Source organism: Danio rerio, chromosome 9, assembly GCF_049306965.1.
Source record: "Danio rerio strain Tuebingen ecotype United States chromosome 9, GRCz12tu, whole genome shotgun sequence".
Taxonomy (NCBI): Eukaryota; Metazoa; Chordata; class Actinopteri; order Cypriniformes; family Danionidae; genus Danio; species Danio rerio.
Genome location: NC_133184.1, coordinates 31,778,777 through 31,803,468, shown reverse-complemented (window position 1 = coordinate 31,803,468; position 24,692 = coordinate 31,778,777). Strand labels below are relative to the sequence as shown.

Below are 24,692 nucleotides of genomic sequence, written 5' to 3'. Positions count from 1 at the left end.
CAGTTCAGTCTCAAAGTCTTTATTCACCTCCTGAAAACAATGGTACAGTTTATACAGAAACGACAGGCTTGACTTTACAGGGCCAGTCAGGGGTTAGTAAAAACCAGGACATTTGGAGAAAACAAAAGTCAAGAAAATGAGTAAAGAAAACTAACAAATATCACTTTGATTATGATCATTTTCTAGTGTTTCAACAGACGCTTTATGACAAAACACAAATGAGGAGACCGGTGATAAAATTAAATTGTCTCTCACTCCACACACACACTCACACTCACACTCACACTCACACTCACACACACACACACACACACACACACACACACACACACACTCTCTCTCTCTGACACCGTTTGGTCTCCCATGTGTGCAAACACACACATACACTCATCACACAAGCTCATTCAGTCATACACACACACACACACCCGAAAGCACAAACGAACACAAACACAATATTAGGATGTCAAACACAGATTTGATGGGGGGTTGATGTGTTGGAGACAGAGGGAAGTTATAGTGAGGTGCTGTAGGGATGTTAAAGGGCTTTTACCGATAGCCAGGACCTGGTTGGGTGTAGCCCTGGCCGTAAGGCGGGCGGTTTCGGGCATAGGGATTGGCACCCCCGGGTGGAGGGGTGGCACCTGGTGGTGGGGTGTATCCGGGACGGGGCTGGTAGGCGGCTGTGGCCTGCGAGGTTGGAGGCAGGCTGTAGTTTGCGGGCTGCTGAGAGGCCTGGGATGTGTAGTTTTGAGGCGGGAAGGCTCCGGGTGGATACTGAGCAGGTGCTTGGGGAGCAGGAGGCTGTGATTGGCCAGAAAAGCCAGGGGCGGAGCCAGGAGCGCCAGCAGCCTGAGAAGTAGGGGTGGGGTAATTCTGGAACTGCTGTTGAGGAGGCGGAGCCTGAGGAACACCAGATTGAGGAGTATAACCAGCTGAAAAACAGAGATGAAAATGCATTTAGATCAAATAATAACATCACTTGTGTTGGTAATATATAAACAGAACAAAGCCAAACATTTTCCATAAAGCATTTGTTTATCAAATGTAAAATATTTTCCAACAGGGATTTTCAGAGGGCTGGAGCCCACTAGAGGCTGTAAAATATGTATAGCTGGTCCTCAAGATGACTTTAAATGATCAAAGGAGCAGTATGCAAGTTTGACACCCAGTGGTTGAACTAGGTATTGCAATCCTGAATCAAAACACAAGCGCAGCTTGCCAGATTGAAGAGAGAGTGCCTAAATACTGATTTAAATTGTGTTCTAAATAAAAGCAACGGTATGCGCAAGAGGAATATTTTTATATTAACAGGAGTTTTTGTCCCATCCAACAGCTCGAATTGATATATTAGAAATGGCTTCTAATTTTTGCAGCTGAACAACTTGATGACATGATCACCTTAGGTACACCTGATGTGGTTTATTCAGTGTTAAAGTGTGAGTTTGAATTCCATTTACATGACATTTAATGCCATACTACTGAAAGCAGCAGCAGATAGTTTACCTCAGAGCGTGAAAATAAAATAAACTGTTTGAAACTGAACTTTAAACTCAAAACCAACACATGTCAGTGATTTAGCGTGTACATTAAACAATGTTAAAGAGGTTTAATAAATATTAATCCGATTATAAACCTTACCATTTAGTGAGTGTGTATATTCTGTGCTTCTGAATGGTTGTATTTGAATTTCTGACATGTTTCGTCTGGTGCAAAGAGACAAATTGCTTATCGCTGCAAATCTCATCACGTAGCCTGTTGTTAGGACACGCAGTTACAATGTAACCAGCTCACCTAATTTTTACATTCGTAATATTTATATTATTTGCTAATTAATAGGATAAGTAGCATAATAGGTTAATTAATTTGGAACTCTGAATCTGCCTCTTGGAGTCTGCTACGGTCCACCGGAGTTCGCATTTCAGTCACAGATGCTTGCTTTGAGAGCCTTTCTTATTGAACGAATTGAACACACGATTTTCCAATAAGGCAACCAAGGGTGCTGAAATATAATCGGCTAAAGTGGCATTGGGCTGGTTAAAAGAACCAAAACAAAGACAAACGTTCCATCATGAAGTGCACACTTTTAAAGCAAAATAACTGACTTCAGCATTGTTTTTCAGATAAACAAGAATATTCACTTAGCATGTTTCCTAAATATCTGCAAACAAATTAGGATATTTTAATGCTTTAGAATAGTCAAAAACTTATATACAGCACCTTTAAGTATTAAGATCTAGGGTAAATTCGCTACAAATCGCATTGTGTCATATTCACTGAAAAAATGATTTTCCTGGATTTAATCCTGGATATATAGAGTGGAATATTAAATTTGTGATCTGTAAAAACATGTAGAAATTACATAATAAAAAAAAAGTGTGACATACATAGCATTTTACATTCATTTATATAATACATTTATATTTTATCCAAGTTCTTTATTATTAGATTTTTTTCTTTTCTTTTAGTAACATTTTTGTGGCCAATAGACTTGCATTAATTTATAATGTTAAAATTATTTTGAAATAATTGAGTATATCAAATTAAATCAGTGAAATTCTCAGCTGTAGCATCAATAACAAGCATTTTAAAGAATTACCAGGGTACTGCATGCCATACTGCTGCTGTGGTCCAGCTGGTGGAGGATATCCACCTGGAGCCTGATACTGCTGATACATCTGACCTGCTCAAACACACAAAACATCACAGTTAGCTTCATGTTTTTAACAGAGGGGATTCCCATAAAAATCCAGAACATCAGCAGACAGCTTGCAGATCCTAGTGAGGATATCCCACTGCTACTTGGTTTCATCATCAAACGTTTGAGAAATATCTGGGACACCAGAGGGCCATAAATATTAGGAACCGATCTCTCTCACTCCGTGTCGGAATATATTTTAATGTGCGACATCTGGCACGTTACTCAGGAATATCAACAAACAATGAGCCAATACAGAAAAGCTGATTAGAAACATGCAAACAGGAAAGCCACATGAAACAGTGCTGTAGATGGATGATTCAAACGCTGGCAGTCGGTGACAGACTGACCATCTGTGCAGTGCTCAGCTTCTGACTCGAGGTGAGGACAGACACAATATGCATGCTTTACTTGCACTCCAAATTAAATAGTATTAAAACAAAATAATATTTTTAAAGGCCTTAAACAGCATGAAAATCTGTTCACAATGTGCAAGACCTCCATGTAGCCGCTGTTATCTCCAACTATTAGTGTCATTGTCATGATTACCAGTTGCAAGGTGATCCAGGATAAATTTTTGGACTAAAACGAAACCTATGAAAGAGGATGCGTCTTTTCACTCGACAGGGGGCGGTAGTCTGTTTTCTCATTCAAAAATGTCTGATAATCGAATAATCCATATCGTTTGCAAATATTTAAAAAATGTAGGAAGTTACAGCCAGCTTCTTTGTGATTTTTCTTGGCTTGAATTGTTTACTCAAGTCACTTCACTATGTCACTCATGCTCTGATTCAATGCCAAATAACCAATTCAACTTACAGCCGACACAAATTCTACATGCTGAATCAGAATAAGAAGCTCTGATATTTTCTCAATGATAGGAGACTTGTGGAAAACACCAAATGACAGACAAAGCCGGACGGCCAACCGTTGGCTTGGTGTGTACTGGTCCTAAGATTGTGATTGGCTAATCAGAAAAGGTGGTGATGTAAATGCATAATTATATAGATCGTTAATAAATACATTTTTACAATCACTAACCACTTTATTAGGTACAGGTCTATTAGATAGGATGGGGCAGAAAGGTGATTTAAGTGACTTTGAATGTGGCATGGTTGTTGGAGCCAGACGGGTTGGTCTATGTATTTAAGAAACTACTTATCTACTGGGATTTCCACGCCCAACTATCTCTAGGGTTTACATAGAATGGTCTGAAAAAGACAAAATATCCAGCAAGTAGCAGTTCTGTGGGCGCAAATGCCTTGTTGATGCCAGAGGTCAGAGGAGAATGGCCAGACTGGTTCCAGCTGATAGAAAGCAACAGCAACTCGTTACAACCGAGGTCTGCAGAAGAGCATCTCTGAATGCACAACAAGTCCAACCTTGAGGCGGATGCACTACAGCAGCAGAAGACCACACTGGTTGGCACTCGTGTCCAGCTTAGAACAGGAAACTGAGGCTACAATTAACACAGGCTCACCAAAATTGGACAATGGAAGATTGGAAAAACGTTGCCCGATCTGATGACTCTTGATTTGTGCTGCAACATTCGGATGGCAGGGTCAGAATTTGGCATCAACATGAGGCTGGTGGTGGTGGTATAATGGTGCGGGGAATATTTTCTTGGCACACTTTGGGCCCATACGTACCAATTGAGCATCGGCCTACTTGAGTATTGTTGATGACCATGTCCATCCCTTTATGACCACAGTGTACTCATCTTCTGATGGCAACTTTCAGCAGTATAACGCGCCATGTCAAAGTGCGAATCATCTCAGACTGGTTTCTTGAACATGACATTGAGTTCACTGTACTCAAATGGCCTCCACAGACACCAGATCTCAGCCCAATAGAGCAATAGAGAGTAGGATGTGGTGGAAAGGGAGATTCGCATCATTGATGTGCAGCTCACAAATCTGTCAATATGGACCAAAATCCCTGAGGAATATTTCCTTGCTGAATCTATGCCACGAAGGATTAAGGTAGTTCTGAAGGCAAAAGGGTGTCGTAAAAATGAATAGCAAATTTTCATCGAATCACACAGCCTGTTTCGGCTTTAATAAAGCAATTTTGTGAAAAACGAAGTAAACATGGATCCATGTGAAGTAGCTTTTCAAGTGCAGGTAAAACAAACCTGCACAAGAAAATCAAATATACCTATAAAAACACACAAAAAAAACAAGGTACCAACAAATCAACAAATCCAAAATGCAAGGATCCATGTTTATGTTGTTTTTCATAAAATTGTATAAAGCTGCCAATTTTATTTGATACTTGTTCATATTTAGAAATCAAACAAACAAACACAAAAAAACAGTGGAATGCTTTAAGTGTGCATTTTTTTTTGTATTAATTTTCAGTTATTTTTACCGAAACCATGATTACCCTGATAACTGTGATCATTTTGGTTCATATATTCGTTACATCTCTAGTAGCCATCACAATTCACTTGCACATAGCACACAAACAGATTATCCAAAGTTCATAAATGTTTGTGTGTGTCGCACCAGGACACTAATGAGAAAAGGCTGTTTTGTGTGTTAGTGCAGTGGATGATGGGAACAATAAAGCAGAGAAAAGCATCACAGATTCATAACTCTATGCATCCATGGCAACCATCCGCACAATCTGCCAAATCCAGAAGAGCTCTGCACAGTTTCTCATGTGGAAGAACATCTTTGGACAGGGGAAGCGGACGGGTGGAGAATAACATAACGCTCTTTGAATTCTGGTGTGCTTTTCTTCCTCTGGACACCTTCCCAAGAGCCTCAGTCTGAGGACAACATCTGTATGCTGCTTTTTATGGTGCAAACAAATAGGTTTCTTGTGTGTCTGTGTATGAGTGTGAGAGAACATGTGTAAGTACAGGTGTGTGACCTTATTGCCAAAGCAGCATGACCTGCCAAATGGAGACCAGTCCGGCATTTCTCAAGCACACTGGACTGATGTGGATGTCTTTTGGACAGGGGGTGAAGGAGATAATCCAATGGCCAAATTGAGAACAACATCTTGATCTGAATCCACTACAAAGACTTCTGCGCCATATGATTCCTAGTTCATCATTCTTTCACTGGACTCTTTCCCATTAGCATCAGAAGCGGAACATCTGCTATAGGGATGTGCTAAACTACATTCTTAAAATCGCCTGGCCAGACTTTAAGCAATAGTTTTTCCAAAAATGTACATTTCTTGATTATTTACTTAAACTTAGGACAACCAGGATACAAATACTTTCTATCTCAAGCTACAAGCTAAAAAAGAAATTGTAATTTTGGAGCAATTGTTATTTTTTCTCCATCTAATGAAAGTGAATTAAAACTACTGCACTGTGTTTCGATTGTCTGACCGATTTAAGCATGATAGACAGACATGTTTTACTTTTGTGCTTCAGTCTACTTGCAAAAGGAGCATTTTAAAAATACGGTGCTTTCCCAGTTTTGTTATCTATCTCAGATTTCAGTGCAAAAATGCATTCAGTGACAACAGCTGATTAGAACGGCAAAAGGTTAGAGTCCCTCATAGAGTACATGACAAATACAATTTAAGCAGTCATGTTTTATCTTAAATGTTTTCATTGATTTCAGTGTTCAATTTTAAAATTTGATAATACTTGTATTCAAAAATTAATTGTCTTGATTAGACTTCACTGAAAGCACAATAAAATAGTGGTGGATGGGGGAGGGAGGGGGGTTGTCGGTTCTTTTTAATGGGCAAACATCACACAGAAGTCGAGAATTAAACTCAAGAGATGGACCAAGACAAGCAATTGTAGTTATACAAGTATATATTTTTATCTCTGAAGATGACTGATCATTTTGCTAGAAGAACCCCATATTTGTTTGTCATGTTGTTGTGGATTAGATTTGAAGCTACTCAAATATGGATTGTCAAAAATACTCAACGTTTATCCTTGTTCAATTTAGAACAATTCTAAAGATTTTCTCCAAGCCCTGACTTTCAATTCCTTGAAAATGCATTTTTTAAAAGAGGCTGGTTTTAGAAAATGTAACAGAATAAAGCAGTGTCAACTGACCCACTATATGCACAGCTTGTTTTTCAGCCAATGATGAACTTCCGGTGAAAGCTTTATGTGACTATTTTGTTAATTTCATAAGGTTCCTTTTTACAGCATCAATGTCACAATGTAACTATAACATAATCGATTAAATAAACTTAAATATTCATTTGGTTGTTAAAGCGTAAAAAGAGACAAAAGACTGTTCAAACACAGGTGCTGTCCTTAGCAGAGGCTCGCGCAGAAACTGCATTAAAAATACTGAGGCAAAATTAACTTCTATATTTTAAAAGACATGGCGTGAAAAATATAATTTAATGCAGTGCTTCTTGTTTGGTCTGATACCCACTTTATATCGTATCTCAGCCAGGAAGTAGAAATTGCTGTTGTTTATAGAAATCAGACCTTAAATTAACCAGAACCCCTTGGGCAGGCTGACGGAAATTAAAAGTCTGTGTGCATATACCCCATTGGACAAATTTCTAAGAAAATATATTTTAAGCTTTTTTTAAGCCCTTATTTTGATAGGACAGTATAGCAACAGGAAACAAAGTTGGGGAGTGTATGGAATCAGCAAAATCCACAGGCCAGAATTCAAATTCAGTACCCTAAACGCAATGATGCTTAATATTAGCACACTACCCATGAGGCTATCAGCACTGGGATAAAGAACATGCTTTAAAGTTCACAAAAACAAAACTGACCATTTTAAAACAAACATTTCTCTTGCATCTAATTCATTTTTAACTACATCTCATGCAAAAAAAAGCCATCTCCTTGCTACAAGTGAAAAAAAAGTTTTATATTTACCATCCATAGTAGTAGAGGGGGGTTGCTGGACCCCTGAATAAGGTGGGGGGGCCTGTGGAGCCACAGCAGCAGGGGGCGCTGCAGAGGATGAAGAGGCAATACTGTCTGGAGTAGCAGAGCGCTCCTCTGCAGCAGCGGTGGCAGCTACAGCTGGAACTAGAACGCAAGAGAGAAGAAAAATGTGTTTCATTAAAAATCAGGTGTTCCCAGAGCTACAGTCTGACTGCTTGAGCCACACTAGAAGCTGTAAAAAATATAGCAGATAAAACAGCTGTGACAGAACATCAGTTAAAAAAGAAATCTATTTTAAAGCAGTGGATATAAACCATTACAAAGAATGATCTAAAACGTTCCTAAAAGCAATAAATAACCAATGCTACAGCAAAAAAACGCAGTTACCTCTATTTATTATAATGTGTGATCCCGGACCTCAAAACCATCATAAAGGTTTTGGAAATTGTGATTTATAAAGAACCTGAAAGGTTTATGAATAAGTTTACATTAGTGTATATGTTGTAAGGATAGGACAATAGTTGGTCACGTTACAACTATAAAAAAATCTGGAAACTAAGGGTTCAAAACTCTAAATACCAAGAAAATCCCTTTTAAAGTCTAAATGAAATGCTTAGCAATGCACATTACACACATTGACTTCTGATACATTTACAGTAATTCAGGTCTTCATGAAATATTTACTTAACATTCAAATGAGGTTTGGCATTATAACCAATAATACTTATACAGCATTTATATTGTTAAGAAACCACAACTAAGTGCTACTGCTAGGAAGTCTGTATGTGTTTGGTACCTGGGGCAGGTTCCTCAGTTAAACCAAATGCAGAAATGACATTCTTGTTGACCTCTTCCTGGTTCTTCAGTGGGTCAAAAGCAGACATGCTGGCAGCACTGACAGGAGGAGCATGCCTCATTGTGGAGTCTACTGCATCATTTACACATTCTGTCAAACAAAGACACAACAAAGCAGCTTTAGTATCACCTGTCTTTATCCATTTAGGCACATATCCGGATTTGATTTTTGATCAATTTAACACGATATGTAATATGATAAATGTGACTCCATAAACTCAAGTTTCAAATGAGCAATTGTTGCATTAAAGTTGTTTTTCAAATTACACACTTCACCTTTAACAGATGTTATCTGGCACGTGAAGACACAAGGACTGTTTTTCCCCCAATGGAAGTACATAGATGCTAATATTTTAATAAAACTAACCTAAATGAGCTTTTGAAACAACTTCAGATTAGACATGGGCAGGTATAAGATTCTAATAGTATGATAACCTTTGATAAAAATATCACGGTTTGACTGTATTGTGTTTATTGCTCTAAAATAAGTTCTTTTTAAATGTCTGGGCAAAAAAACAAAAACCTTTTCCTCTTTGAATACAATATATTTTATTTTGAGAAATATTTAGAGTATTTTGGAACAGTAAACATGTCAGGCTAAATAATTCAAGTGAATCATTGACTTCCGCTGTCTTCATTAGTTTCTAAAACACTGATTTCTTTACAATTTCAAACAGCATCTCTGGATATCTTTTCTGCTGGAGATACTGTTGTCCTAAATCTTGTACAAAATCTTACATATACCATAGGAAAAGTATAGCAGGGAATGTTGGCGGTTTTAAAACCTTGACTTTTCTAAACCGCGATGTTCCTTGAAAATTGCCCCATGACTACACAATGGGAACTTACAGTATACAGAATTGGATATGATGAACATGAGAATCACTCTGAGAGAAAGAAAGAGTGTGTGTGTACCAGTTTCTGGGTTGGTGCTTTCTGGGACAGACTCTAAGGGTGGCTCCAGGCTGTCCAGCAGGCTGTTGACTTTATTCCTCAAATGGATCAGTTCTCTGCGCAGGTGCTTCACCTGAGATGACTCCAGTGGCCGAGGCTGCCCATTCACTGTAAAAACACAAGCATTATAATTGACAACACCATCTAACACTTTGTCCTAATTAGTAACAACGCGTCCATCCATGTTACTTTTCACTATAACCATCTGCTAGGCATTTCATCAAGTGCTTCGTTTCCATTTTCATCATGTCTGTCTTTTTTTCCAATATCCAGTCATAACAAATTAAGCATCAAACATGTTCTGATGTGTCATTTCATGCAGCAGTTTTCCTTTCGATGAGTACAGAAAAATCACTAAATGCTAGATGCTGGTCCCATTTCGCCTGCTCTAGATGTCAAAGTCAACAAGTGAACAACAAAATTTGATTTTTAGATAGTCTGACTATGTCTATATAATGAGGTAATCCAGAGTTTTGGCATTGTGTGAGAACTTGGAGCGGTCTTCCTTAAGTCCATATGTGTGAGAGCGGCAGCCGCTTGAACCGTTCCAGACTCTTCACAGATCACACGAGCACTTGCAGCCCCTGGGCGCCAGTCACACGTTTGGGATGCATACATGCACGTGACATTACACAACCATGAACCAGCACATTTGAGCTTTTCAAGTGTTCTTCCCAAAATTCTCTTTTTAACTAGTTGAACCACCCAGCAAAGGGCAGCAGAAGACATGACATCATCTGGCTGGAGTACAGAGGATTTGGACAGTGCAGAGAGCACTCTAGACCAACAGTTATCAGTTTTTATTTTTATTAGGAAAAGAAAGACGTGGATTATGAGTTACTACTTAAATCAGTCCTTTCAATATGAGCTTAACTATTGGCTTTTGTTACACCCACACAGAATGCAGACACTAATTTTGGCCAGACTCGCTAAAAAAAATCATGATGCAAAATAGTGCAGGAATCAAGCAGCCCAAACCTACAGGCTAGGCAGCATTTACGATGACACGTTTGAACAATAGTCGCACATGCTGAGAACTGGCACTGAAAATGCTGTGCAGATGTACCCGTCCAAGCCAAACATCGCCCGAACAGAGAGCGCATGACATTATCGGGCAAGTAACTGGGTCTGATTTTCCTCTGTTGGGAATATTTGTGCCACAGCACAGCTCACGTGAATGAGACTTACAGACTAAAAGATCACCCTGACACTCATGATAGACGTTTAATAGATTGTTGTTTCACACTTCCTTACTTTCTTTTGCAGAACACAAAAGGAGATATTTTGAAGAATTCTATGACCTAAACCATTTTTTGGGTGAAGCATTTCTTTGAGTGAGAGCTTTTAAAACTTAATTCAACTCAAGGACTCATAATCTGAATAAGCTAATAAGGGCTTAAGATATAATTATACACCCAAGAAGAAAAAATAACTATTTAGTCATTTTAAGTTGGGCAAAACATAAATTGACTAAAATTTTAATTCTGGATTATTTCTTTATTCTCAGGGCTAAATTGTCTTTCCAGTTAAAGCTCTTTTTAACAATAGAAGTTTACAAAGGTTCAGAATAAGTTACTAGATATAGATTTTTACAATAAATAAATACAAAATAAATAATAAGAATAAAAACAGTGCCGATATAGGAGTATACCCATCAAAAATCTCTTATAAATTAATAATATCTATAGGATGCTTCACAATAATATATGCATATATATACAGGGTTCCCACCCTTTAATATACAGCAGATTGAAGGACTTTTTAAAACACCATTAATTTTAAATCAAGCACTTTTTAAATTCATAGCATATGTAGCACCATGAAAGTCCTTACTGCACTTAACATCTCACTTACACTTAATACTTACATAAAAATGTCAAAAAATTGAACGTTTTATAAAGTCATGTTCAAAAATAAAGAAGTTTAATTCAATACTGTGGCCTTGAATCTGTATGTCTAAAATCCAAGTACTTTAATCACTTTCAAAAAGTGTGGGAACCCTGTATTTTATATATAAATCTATACACACACACACACACACACACACACACACACACACACACACATATATATATATATATATATATATATATATATATATATATATATATATATATATATATATATATATATATATATATATATATATGTGTGTGTGTGTGTGTGTGTGTGTGTGTGTGTGTGTGTGTGTGTATATATATATATATATATATATATATATATATATATATATATATATATATATATATRTGTGTGTGTGTGTGTGTGTGTGTGTGTGTGTGTGTGTGTGTGTGTGTGTRTATATATATATATATATATATATATATATATATATATATATATATATGTATGTGTGTGTGTGTGTGTGTGTGTGTGTGTGTGTGTGTGTGTATATATATATATATATATATATATATATATATATATATATATATATATATATATATATATATATATATATATATATATATATATGTATGTATGTACACACACACACACACATAAGGTATAAAAATGCAATTAGTACACCCACATTAATGTGTAGTAAATAAAATTAATAAAACATGAAAAATCAAGAGAAACATAAAAATGTCCAATTTTGTTTAAGTGTTGTTTTTGTATTTTTTTCTGTTGCAATAACTTATTTGATTTTAAATGTATTACATTTTTACTTCTAAAGATGTTAGGCGACCAATCTCTAATTTTAATGGATATAACTGTTTAATAAAACTATGGTTTAAATGAAGCAAAAATTATTGGCTAATTATTGGCTATTTTTACTAACAAATTGATAAATGTTCATTTTTAGGGGTGTACTCATTTTTGCTGAGCACTGTAAAAAAATATAAACATATTACACACACATTATTTATACATTACGCAGGCCTAGAAATCTCACCTTTAAAATTAACCTTCTTAATATACAGATTGTCTAAAACCATAGGAAAACAAACTGCTGTTGAAGGGGATTATTAACATACAAATTTTATTAGTGGTTTTAAAAAGTCATCTTAAGAACCCCAAAAACCTCCTAGGCCCCGTGTTGCAAACCACCCATGTTAAAGAATCCACTAGTCACAGGCTTGTTCTTAAAGAATAGGAGTAATACTGAATGTTTATTAACACTGCATTAAATCAGTTAACATCTGTAATGGATGTAAAAAAAAAATGTACGTTAAACTATTTCTTGCTCTACAGGTATTTCTACACTAAAGTGCGATTTAAAGGGTCCATCACCTAAACTTTAGGTCCAACTGCCTCCTCAATCCCTATTTGAACGCAGCTGATAAGCTCAAAAGGCTTGACATCGACTCGCTATCAGATCACATCTGGTTTTATTGCACCCTCTGCTGGACACCCTCTATAGCTGTTTCCTTGAAAGAGAAAAACGACATCTCCTGGTTGGATGTAATATTACCAAGTTCAACATTTTTAAGATTAAAAGCTTAAGTCCGCAATATTACACCACCCATGCTGATGTAGGATTATGTGCTTAACAGAGAGTCCATTTTAACCCAAAGGTTACTGCTCAGTATAAAACTCTGTGTTTTTTGGGTCACAAAGATACAAGCTTTAAATTTAATATTCTGGTTTTATTCTATTCTCATAAAGTTCTTCTAAAGAGTATTAAAAACAATGTGAGCTGCATATTAATGTTGTCCTTATAGTGCAGTACGCCATTTTGATTATTCTTTCAAGAGACAGCATGACACTGGAGCGTTTTTGGAATCTGATCTCACTGCAGGTAAGAAAAACCTACACATGCTCACTGACCTTAACTCTGAGAATGATTAATATTAATGAGATCTGTTGTTGTTGAGCCTGTATCAGTGGCCTGTTGTCATTTACAACAGAAAATAAGCCTTAGATTGTAGAAATAAATAACACATTTACAATAATAAATAAAGCTACAATCAAAGACTTCATAGAAAGGTTAAACAAAAAAATACAAGCGACACATTTAAGATTAAAAAGCACAAAAACAATGATGACCTGTAAAGCTTTTCTAGATTGTTTTTTTATGTTGGAATTACATTTTACCCCAATTAACTTCTGGTTATGTGAAACAACTGGGTGTTTGAATTCTGTATATATTATAAAGAGTGTCACAATGTTACCTGTTGTGAGAAAATTATAAATATTTCGCTATTTTTGGAGCTGTGGTGTACCTATTTTGATTTCTTTTAGCTTTTTGTCTACTGGATGTGCACCCTTGGTGTGTTTTTGCTTGTATTCTGTATGTGTAAACAGTTACATCACATTCTTCACATGCTGTTTCAAGGCAATACCTAATGAAAACAACCACATTTATTTTTTTTATGTTCAAAACACGGCTGGTATGCAATTCCATCATATGCCCATATATTCCACTGTAAGTGTATTACTGCAAACGTTTTTATATAATCCAATATATTAAGATATGCAAAAATCCCCAAGCATTGCTGGTTTCTTACCAAAAAGAGTGAGCTTCAATATTCTACTGCACTGGATCGCAAAAGACAAATCAGAACTGTCAAAGATGGTGATAAGGTCGTCATCTGGAAGAAAAAAAGACAAAGATGAATGATGAAAAAGGTAGCAGAGAATGAAATCGTTATTTGCAGGTGGACATCTAGACAGTGATACTACTGAGGGATTTCGATATGTGTATAGCTCCTATATGTTTTTTGCTTCATTGCTATTAAAAAAACCGAGTAACTATTTGAATAGTGTGAAATTACTAAAAAAGTTAAGTTGTAACTTTCTGAAGCCTAAATCTGACCTTCGTCCTTGTATTTGATGGTGACTTCATCGCTGCTCTGTAACTGGCCACGAAAAACTCTCTGCATCATCAGCAGGAGCTCGTCGTAGGTGATGTCTTCATTGTGGATAGGAATACGGCGAATATCATCACCCAGCTGAGCTTTGATGATCAGCTTCCCACTCAGGTCCAGCTGTCCATTCATACTGCTGAAAATAAAACTGTACTGTAAATACTACATAGGGGAAAAATATGCGTGATTCATCAATTCGGTTCTGATAGCTAAAAAGCACAGTATTTAATATAATTTAATTGAATACAATAATAAATGAGAAAGAAAATTTGTGAAATTAAACAAAAACCTTAATCTATTAGTAAAAAAAAATATTAGAGATGCAAAAAATAAAGGTTTTAAAATGTTAAGCCACTATTTGACAAGGTTGCCATCAGATTTGATCGAACAAATTATAGTAATATGTTGTCAAATATGCTATTCTTGTTAAAACAGTATGGTTTATCCAAAGCAATACAGTAGCAAATGAGACATACACTACTGCATACTAAACTGCTTAAATTTAACTCAACAAAACACTTAAATATGGCTCAAAATGATACACAAACAACAACAAAAATGGTTTACTATTTGCTTACTCTATTGACAAGGCTGTACCAGAGTAAGGCAAGGCAATTTATTTGTATAGCCCATTTCATACACAATGGTAATTCAAAGTACTATACATAAACAGGAATAAGAGAGACAAGTATAAGAAAATAAAAACAAAAAATAAAAATGATTTAAAACAAATAAAACAGATTAAAATGCATTAAAACAGGTTTTAATAGAATGAAAAATAAAAGAAAGACATTAGTGCGGTCTGTCAGACATCGCACAGTGCTTGTGAGAAAGATCTAAAAAATTTTATGCCAGGTCATATACTATCACTCGTACAATTATCCAGTTTATTAAAAAAAAGAGGTCATTTATCAATATATAATGCATCACATGCACATCAGACGTCATCTGATAGTACATCACCAAGCTGAGACCAAACACACCATCAGAGCTGCAGCACTGAATTAAAGGTCTTCATGCACAAACTCATAAAACCGACAACACACTCATTATGTTCCTCTAACAGAACCACACATTTCCACTCGCAACACAACAGTTCACCATAAAATCCGAGAGCCGTAACCCAATGAGTGTCTGCACTCACCACCGACTCTCAAGCTTTTGTTATGTATATAAAAACATTGTCGTACTCCAAAACCCACAGCCATATGACTCAAATATTAGGTTTTATCTGAACAAGTGCTACTGTACAGATATATTAGTTTACTGGGACATACTACAACTTCCTAAAAGTCTAAGGGTCACGAGATAGAAGATGATTTGGCACATGTTGAGGACCATGAATCTTTCCTAACACAGACTTTGGCCTAAGAAAAAAACGGTAAAACATTTCAGGTTTTAGATTTCATTTTAAATGATTTGATCAACTGAAGCAATCTTATCAGGACAGTCTCGACTTTCTTACTTTGATCTTACTCTCTGATTTATTCAAACTAGCAATGTTCACAGCAGCATGTGGACAGACCTGTATTTAACTCACATGGTATTCAGTGATAACTACTGACTGAAACTCATTCTGCCTGCTGGATTAGGAAAAATGCCATACAACTGGCTGCTTGGCAAACTGTTCAAAGGCTGATTTATTCAGGATTACATGTCTTAAAGATGTGGCATTAGCTGTTATAACATTTTGTACGATTTTGTCATGGATATGGGGAGTTTCTCATGGGTGGACACGTTAAACAGGGCAGACACAGATGAAAATAACAGCGTCACTTTAGCCATTTTAGTAATTTCAATCAGGTTATTAAAGCATGAGTTTTTTTGTTGGTTTTTTTTTGTTGATAATTTCCCACATCGGGCCATTTTCCATCATCGCAGCTGGGTGACGTTTAAAAGTCTTGCCAAAGCGTGATCCATTTAAAACATCCCATCAGGCCTCATTCACCTGATGATGCAGCAACTTCCTGCCAAATAAAGGTCTGAGGGTAACAATTCTCCCGGCGTCAAAAGAAAAAATAAATCTCAATATATTGTAACAGCTACTATTTCCGTGGTTTGAGTACGACTATTTAACTACGCCATACTGTGGTTTAAAACGCTGAACAAAACGTCTTTCTTGTTTTTAGCTTGCCCTAGTTTCACACAGGCTAAGCTAAGCTAATGCTAGTTTGCTTGACAACCGGCTAAATACTAAGGGTTCATTTCCAGAGGTGCCCAAAAAACCTCTAAAGTTGTTGTATAAGAATATGTAAATGTTTATACGAAAAGCCTGCGCCTGTACCTGGTGTTTTGGACGTGTCAATCCCAGCAGTAGCCTGTGTGTCCTGGACTTCAGCTGAACGATGCCTGACTGACTGATCGGAAACGCCTCACAGCGACCTGTACGTGGCAAAACCACAAACGCGCATGCGCGCTATCCAGACACTGCTCACTTGTTTTGTAAATTTAATTACTACCGATAAGGTGGTCTGTATCCTGAATGGATTTTATTTTACTACTGAATTTTTATAACTTCTTTGTTATACTTTTCCTATGGTATATAAAAGATTATTTTTTTTTAATTAAGATATTTTTATCTAAGGTTATGATACCAACAGAATCTTATCAGGCCCATACTTGCATATTACATTCTAATAATTATTTTCTTATCATCAGAATACTATTTTTATTTGAACATCTTTCTAAGTAAATTATTATTTTAAATTATTATTATTTTATATGTGTTTTTTAATAAATTTAAATATATAAATTGTGTGTGTGTGTGTGTGTGTGTATATAACTTAAATTGTATTATTGCTGTCGCCTCACAGCAAGAAGGTCGCTGGCTCAAGCCTCGGCTGGTCCAGTTGGAGTTTCTGTGTGGAGTTCTCTAGGTAGGCTAAATTGTCCGTAGTGTATGAGTGTGAATGAGTATATGGATGTTTCCCAGAGAGGGGTTGCGGCTGGAAGGGCATCTGCTGTGTAAAACAAGTGCTGGATAAGTTGGTGGTTCATTCTGCTGTGGTGACCCCAGATTAATAAAGGGACTAAGCCAAAAAGAAAATAATGAATGAATGAATATTTTGCCGTGCCCTGAATAGACCCAGGCCCCAGTTTGAATCTGTCTTATAAAGCCACATAATTAATTGTTGTGAATGTAGTACATTTGACTATGGCTATTTCACTCCCAGTATGCCAAAATAATAGGCTCTTATTCAGTTAATAATAATATATTAGGCTTTGTAAAATTATCAGTTCAGTTTGCATTACAAATTATATTTGGACAAGTAAAAACTTTAATATCAGGCCTGTTTTCCTTGATCTTTATAATGACTGCCAACCGCTTTTCCACTAGACATTTTAAACAAGTTAAAAAAAAAAAAAAAAAAACATGAAACCAGTGAAATTTTCAAAACTCTTTCCTCTGGATGTTGAACCTGCATTCAAAAAAAGAATCACATTCAAGCTGTTTACTATGATAATAATAAAGGAAAAATACATTTCTGCAGATAATGAGCGCTAAAACTACACAGAGAAGCCTGACACTCTGTTAAATTAGAAACATCAAGAAATTAAATGAAATACTTAATATTAACTACACTGTGCTTCCCAGTGATGGGTTGTTGCTGGGAGATGAAAACATAAAACATATGCTAGATAAGTTGGTGGTTGATTCCGCTGTGGCGACCCCTGATGAAAAAAGGGACTAAGCTAAAAAGAAAATGAATGAATTCACTGCAATTAAATATCTAAAGTATTTTTTTATTATTATTTATAAAGTGTAACATATGAATTGTATGGCTCTGTATAAACACACTGTAGACTGCAAACCTTCTGAATCGGAGGTAACAACTTGCAATGTAACAAAATGTTTTGTTTTAAATTAAATCTTAAAACATTTATATTGCAAAGTGAACATATATACGAAATATACGACAATACATGTAAAATACATCAAATGAACTGGCTTACAGTTATATATGAAGAGTATATGCAAAAATCTCTAAGTGTCATCTTACATCTTATCCTAAAATTCAACATTTTCTCAAGATTCTGTGTGTACAGTATGTTCAGTTATTTCACTTACAATGCAATGACAAGAAATGAAATGACTGAACCTACACAAGGATTTCTTGGAGAAAGTCTATTTTTAGAAGAAAATTTCAGATGTAACTGATCAGCTTTTTATTATAAAACATTATAAATGACTCCATGCATTATACAGTAGCAACTGAGACATAAATAGCGGTGAATGATTTCAGAAATGTTTTTATTTCTTCTTCTTCTCTAGTGTTGAGTTGAACCAGGCATCTAGAAGCTTCTTGCTGTAGTAGATCTGCCATGCATGCACTTGAATTGCAATCACCATGAGTAGATACATCACAGAAACAGCCGAGAAGCCGAAGATAAACCTGTAGGCTTTTCCATGTCGGTACAGCTGCTGGGCCAGAGGAAACATTTCCATCGCACCAAAAATCAAGGGTGCCACAGAGAACAATCCAGCACTTATCATGGAGATCACCAGGTAGCTGATGTTGTTTTTCGGCATGGCCAGCGCTCCAATAAACGAGGGCACGAGACTCAGAAGATATGGATACTCCCACTGATAGGGCATGGCCACCAGGTCATGAGACACCAAATTGAGGTGACTAACAGCCACTTGAGCTGCCACCAGTATCCATATGAGGAAATGCACTACGGTGAGCTTCTTTATCTCAGATTTTGATGAAGCACTGAAAGACAGGATTGGTGATGATGATAGATTGGTAATGTTATTGGTCATGTTAGATTGCAGGGATAGTTTGATGATATAGTTACCTCATTTGATAATGAGAAGCCACTTTCTCTCTGTGTTTGAAATCACCGCCATCAGTCCCTGCAGCTCTTGGCCCTGCACGAGATGCCATTGCCAATATCCAGATGACTGGAACACCATGCAAGTATATGCAGAAAAATAGATAGATTTAACAATTGATGTAAAGTTGATTTTATTTTTGCACATTTGGACTTTTTTCCTAATATTATAATTTCAGAAAAGTAATCTTTGCAAAATCTAAATTGGGAAATCATATTAGCAGCCAATGGCTATCAAAGAGCAACATGTTCAGAGTCAGTTCAATAGTGCTAAGGTTGTTTGAAGTCGTACTTTACATGCAAATATTCAAAGTAAAGTGGTAAATATAAGGACTGTGTCGCAAGTTGTCACTGTTCAAAAGTGAGTGAAAGTGTGAATATGAAAAAAATAATTACCTTAATGATTTATCTTTGTCTTATTAGTCAGAAAGATAAAGACTGGATATTGATACTACAGCTATTGAGAAAATGAGTGACCATTTGAAAATGATTGTAATTGTATTTACACTGCTCAAAAAAAAAAAAAAAAATAGGGAACACTTCAACAACACAATGTTCCCTTTATTTTCTTGAGCAGTATATATATATATATATATATATATATATATATATATATATATATATATATATATATATATATAGATAGATAGATAGATAGATAGATAGATAGATAGATAGATAGATAGATAGATAGATAGATAGATAGATAGATAGATAGATAGATAGATAGATAGAGAATTTCATAGACAAACAGATTCAAGATTCAATACAGATAGACAGACAAACAGACAACACAATACCAATGTTTTAACTTAGGGAAAATTATAAAAATCTAAATTAATGTTTTAATTGGAGAAAATTCTCACCAGACCTTTACCACAATGAAACAAATATTACAAATTTACTAAATCTAAATTACCTTATCTTTAAATCCAGTATATCCGCGTATAGACAAAGCTGTAGCAGTCTATAAGCTAAGTTGACCAATTTTGCGTTTTCATATATAAGCATCGAAAGTGAAACACAATAATGCCTTTTTCTGGACAACTCAAAAACATAGGTACATCTTGCCTGCCGGTTTCCGGATGAGGGATAAACTAAACTCACCGTTCAAGAGACGTAATTAAAAGACGTGACACTGTACACATCGACAACTACTTTTCATGCAATGCGCCTTTAAATCGGCAATATAACCTACCGTATATCTTGATAAAACGTATCCGAAAGCGCCAGCGAGTACCCAAGATGAGGAAATGTTAACACAAAGGCTTTTTATCAATGAAAGGCAATAATATGTTGATCATGCGCACAAGATAGGCAGTAAAGGATCTCTCCGCCCCTCCGCACGCATTGATTTGACAGCAGCATCTCTTTCTGCGCATCCTCAGCATCACCGAGCACTGAGCAGGATGTGGGGGATTGTCTCATGAATATTAATTAGGTCCTCGACGGCCATTCTGTGGAAAGCGGATGTAATGTAACATCTGGCGTAATGCCTGCCTGGGTTATTAATATTAATTCGGTCACGTGACTAGAAAGATCCCAGCAAACAATGAGTTGGCGGACCGTTGGCGTTTTTTGGTCGGCACAAATTCAGCGGCTTGATACGAGCGGACCGCCGTCAGCTCACCGGCGGCAAGCCGCCCATTCTAAAAGTTATGTCGGCCCACCGGCGTTTTTTGGGTGGCACGCCGCCAGCGGATTACCGTGGGTGGACCGCCGTCGGGACACCATTGGCAAACCGATGGCCCACCCGGTGATGTTTTTAATGTTGTAGGCTGTTCTGTACCTGATATAAGTACTTTTGTTTAACACTTTTTACATTTAAAACGAATAAGGCACTGAATAAAAATATAGTTATTAATAAAAGCAAAGTTTAGTATATAAAACTAAAAGAGGTTTTAAATATAACAGGTTATTATTAAAACAAAACAAAATTGAGTTTAATAATCAAGATTTAATATAAAATGTCATTATTTAATATGTTTATGAATTGTTTAAATGTTTATGTAAATGCTGCGTGACTTTAAAGTGTCCATTACCGAGCCCCATTCAAGCACTGCAGCAGAGAGCGTTGTCATGGAAACGGAGCAACGACACGACACCTGACCGTCAACAGCACTTCTCTCATGCGGCAGTTTTCACTAATTTCAGGTAAGTTTAGTCGCTAAAATCACGCAAATGTTACATACAACTGTTTCTGACACTTTTCTTACTGGTAATTGACATATTTCTGTTGAACGTGTTTTTTATAGAGACTGGTGTGTCTTAAAAAAGTCCGTTAGAGTCTTAGCAGAGGTAACGTTAGCATTAGGCTAGCTATTGTTTATAAAAGTGTTGGCTTTTAATTACATTTTATGTGTAGATGAGAGGTTTCACAATGTTTTATTGGAGGTAGTTTACTTTATTTAGCCTAAAATAAGCACTGTACTGTCGACAAGAGCGAATTAAAATGTTAAAGTTAGTACATATGTGTTACTTTGATATTTCACAGTAATGTAAACTAATATCAATTTTAAAAAGTGCTCTGTGGTTTCAGAAGTGACAAAATTACCCCTACAACAGAAGAGAAGAGCCAAGATGAAGGGAGCTAATCACTGAGCTGGAGGAAACACAGGTAAGACTATAATTAACTGTTAAATAGATTAATGTGCATTTTTTTATAAGAAATCCCTACATTATCATGCAACTAATACATGTCTTGATTGCAGTTATTTTAAAGTTTTGACATCCAAACATAAGTGAGTGGTTTTAAAAATGTTTTACATTGCTTTTCTCAAAGCTGAATTTACAGCGTCAGTGCTCCAGTCCAAAATGTAATATTGTATTCATAATTTGCTGCTGATCAAGCACAATTTCTTATTTTTATCATGTTTTGTTATTTCAGGATTCATTGATGAATAGGAAGTTTATATTGAAAAGTATTTGAATCAGAAATCTTAACTCTCTTCTGATCAGTTTTATGCACCCTTGTTTAATACAAGTATCTATTTCTTAAAATGTGTTAGTAATATATATATTTTTATTACTTCTTTCTAGATTTTGGATCGTCCTCCACTCACTCTACCACTTTGTTTTTCCTTGCCAGACTTCATTCAAGGTAAGTAATATTATAGTGTCACTTAAAAGTACTCCCAATGATTAATTTTATTAATGTTAATATTAATATCAACTGCATCAAACAAATTAGCCTATTAGAATGATTTCTGAAGGGTCATCTGACACTGGAGTAATGATGCTAACAAATCAGCTTTGACCTCACATTAATAAAATACATGGTCACATTTTATTTTGATGGTCTGTTTTTTGAATTTAAGGTGCATTGCATCTACATGCCAACTAATTCTCATTAGATTATAAGTAGACTGTTAGGGTTGCGGTTAGGGTTGGTGTAAGTTGACATGTACTTGGTAAGTTTCTTAAAGTCAGTTAATGTCTGTTGAAGGAGCAGAATCAAGAGATATTAAGCAGACAGTCTATTAATACTCAAATGGACCATCAAAATAAAGTGTTACCAAATATATTTTAAAATGTATTGAAAATAAAAATCCTTATTTTAAACTTTAAAAATATTTCAGTGTTACTTTTAAAGTGTAAATTAATGTTATCGATCAAATCAATGCAGTCTTGATGTCCAATAAAAAGACAATAAAAAATACAAACATTAATGTCAATAATGATCTAGTTACTGATGATGGACAAAAATGATGACTGATGATTCTGTTATTTCAGGATAAGAAAGAAGCCTGCTACAAGAGAAACAGCGGAAGGGAGCCTCCAAGACATTTTTATTAGGATCTGCTAATCATGAGGGGGCAGACAAAAGAACCTGCATTTTCCTTCAGCTTAATATCAGGGGTCGCCACAGCGTAAGGAACTGGATATTACTTTGGCATATGTTTTACACAGCGGATGGCCTTCCAGCTGCAACCCAGCACAGTGAAACACCCATACACTCTCGTATTCACAGACACTTCTACACTATATTCAAATTTACCTATAGCACAAGTGTTTGGACTGTGGTGGAAACCCACACCAAAACAGGGAGAACATGCAAACTCCACACAGAAACGCCAGCAGACCCAACCGGGACTCATACCAGCAACCTTTTTGCTGTGAGGTGACAGTCTGAGCCACTGGGCTGCCCCAGTGTAGTTATTAATAACCTGCAGATGTTTTACTGTTTGATTTTGTAATAATAATGCACATTTAGATTTATTGTAATATGTATTTTAAAATTTATTCACAATGTAATTTATTTTTATGTTATTTATAATAACGTTAAATGTCATAAGAAAGTTATAATTTAATATAATATTATAATAAATAATTATAATAATGTTAAAATATAAATAATACAAATTTATTTATAATGTTTTTAAGTTTATTTTTTTAATGAGAAGTCTCAAAGTCTTCAAAGTTGTCTTTATTATAGAAAACTCATTGTTGAATGGCTACCACTTTACAATAAGGTTGTATGTATTAGTTAATGTATTTACTAACATATTAAACAATACATTTATTACAGTATTCATCTTTGCTAATGTTGGTAAATGGTAAAAGTTGTTAATTGTTTATTCATGTTAACTCGCAATGTATTAACTAATGTTAACAAGCATGACTGCTTTTATTAATGCATTAGTAAATGCTGTACATAAATTATGCTGTACAGGTATTGTTCATATTAGTTCATATTTAAACCATTAACATTACTTATAACATTACTTATAAAACTACTGTAAAATGTAACTGTTGTATGTATGTTGTTATATTATATTTGTATGTATTTTATATGTATTTATTTATTTTGTTATATTTGTTAACGTATGTGATTTCGAAACATTTGATTATAATCTAAGTGTTTAATGTATGTTCGTTATGCAGTATTATAAATAAATGTTATAATGATTAAGTATTTTGTACTTGATTTCATTATTGGACATATTTATATCGAATACAATTGTAAAGGCTAATATAATATTCAAAAATGACATGTGGACCGACCGTGGGCCGCCAGCGGACACTTATTTAAAACCAGCGGTCCGATGGCGGACCACCGTCGGAAAAGCGGCGGCAGCCGCTGGTGGGCCGCTGGAATAACGATGAGCAAATTGACGGTGGACCGCGGGCGGCGCCCGCCGGTGGACCGCCGACTTTGCCGCCGGCGGGCCGCCAGTGGCCCGCTGGTCTTATGTTAGCTGGGATCCAAAGAGAGGTTATCAAGAAACGTCAGAATGAAAGGCTAAACTAAATATTCACAAGCTTTCGATATTACCAGTTTTTTTCTTTTCTTTTTTGCAAAAACATATTGGGTTAGTCATTTAAATAGTTACAATGTACAATAATAATATATTAATAAATATGGGAAATATGTAACATGACTTATACAATCTATGTGCTTCTTTTTGATGACCTTCTGTGCACCACAATTATGTTGTATTGCATTAATAATGACTATATTTCAAGTAGCCTATTATTGATATCACTTGTGTCTGTGCTACTTCTTTAATACAATTGTTACTAAATACATTTTTATTTACTATTACAATAAATGAGCAGCCATAATAACAGTTCATGTTAAAATATAACCTTAGTATTTGCAAACAGTTAGTGTGATTTCACCAAGCAGGACATGTTCCTTAATCAAAATCTGTTTATTCTGGAACAACATTCCAAACAACCAATCAGATTTAAGCGA

At 35.7% G+C, this 24,692-nt stretch overlaps 2 protein-coding genes and 1 long non-coding RNA gene across 5 annotated transcripts; 1 reads left to right on the top strand and 2 right to left on the bottom strand.

Annotated features, from left to right (window-relative positions):
- Positions 1 to 3: 3 nt before the first annotated feature.
- Positions 4 to 16,573, bottom strand: tfg (trafficking from ER to golgi regulator). Of its 2 annotated transcripts, none has more exons than NM_200015.2 (8): positions 16,443 to 16,573; positions 14,107 to 14,294; positions 13,799 to 13,882; positions 9,306 to 9,452; positions 8,332 to 8,481; positions 7,524 to 7,679; positions 2,600 to 2,683; positions 4 to 935 (listed from the first exon to the last, which is right to left on the bottom strand). In NM_200015.2, the coding sequence occupies exons 2-8, from the start codon at positions 14,288 to 14,290 to the stop codon at positions 550 to 552; spliced, it is 1,191 nt and encodes a 396-aa protein (NP_956309.2). In that variant the 5' UTR covers positions 14,291 to 14,294; positions 16,443 to 16,573; the 3' UTR covers positions 4 to 549. The 2 variants fall into 2 exon arrangements, with proteins under 2 accessions (NP_956309.2, NP_001315502.1); NM_001328573.1 differs by having other exon boundaries at positions 14,107 to 14,291.
- Positions 16,574 to 17,890: 1,317 nt separating this feature from the next.
- Positions 17,891 to 20,281, bottom strand: jagn1a (jagunal homolog 1a). Its single transcript, NM_001005774.2, has 3 exons — positions 20,193 to 20,281; positions 18,959 to 19,064; positions 17,891 to 18,873 (listed from the first exon to the last, which is right to left on the bottom strand). Exons 2-3 carry the CDS (start codon positions 19,045 to 19,047, stop codon positions 18,411 to 18,413), a joined length of 552 nt encoding a protein of 183 aa, NP_001005774.1. The 5' UTR covers positions 19,048 to 19,064; positions 20,193 to 20,281; the 3' UTR covers positions 17,891 to 18,410.
- Positions 20,282 to 21,075: 794 nt separating this feature from the next.
- On the top strand, positions 21,076 to 22,863 carry si:ch211-283e2.7. 2 transcript variants are annotated; one of them, XR_012385479.1, is made up of 5 exons: positions 21,076 to 21,148; positions 21,534 to 21,611; positions 21,706 to 21,735; positions 22,034 to 22,094; positions 22,727 to 22,861. It is a non-coding gene; the product is annotated as a si:ch211-283e2.7 (long non-coding RNA). The 2 variants fall into 2 exon arrangements; XR_002459520.3 differs by lacking the exon at positions 21,706 to 21,735 and having other exon boundaries at positions 22,727 to 22,863.
- Positions 22,864 to 24,692: the final 1,829 nt, after the last annotated feature.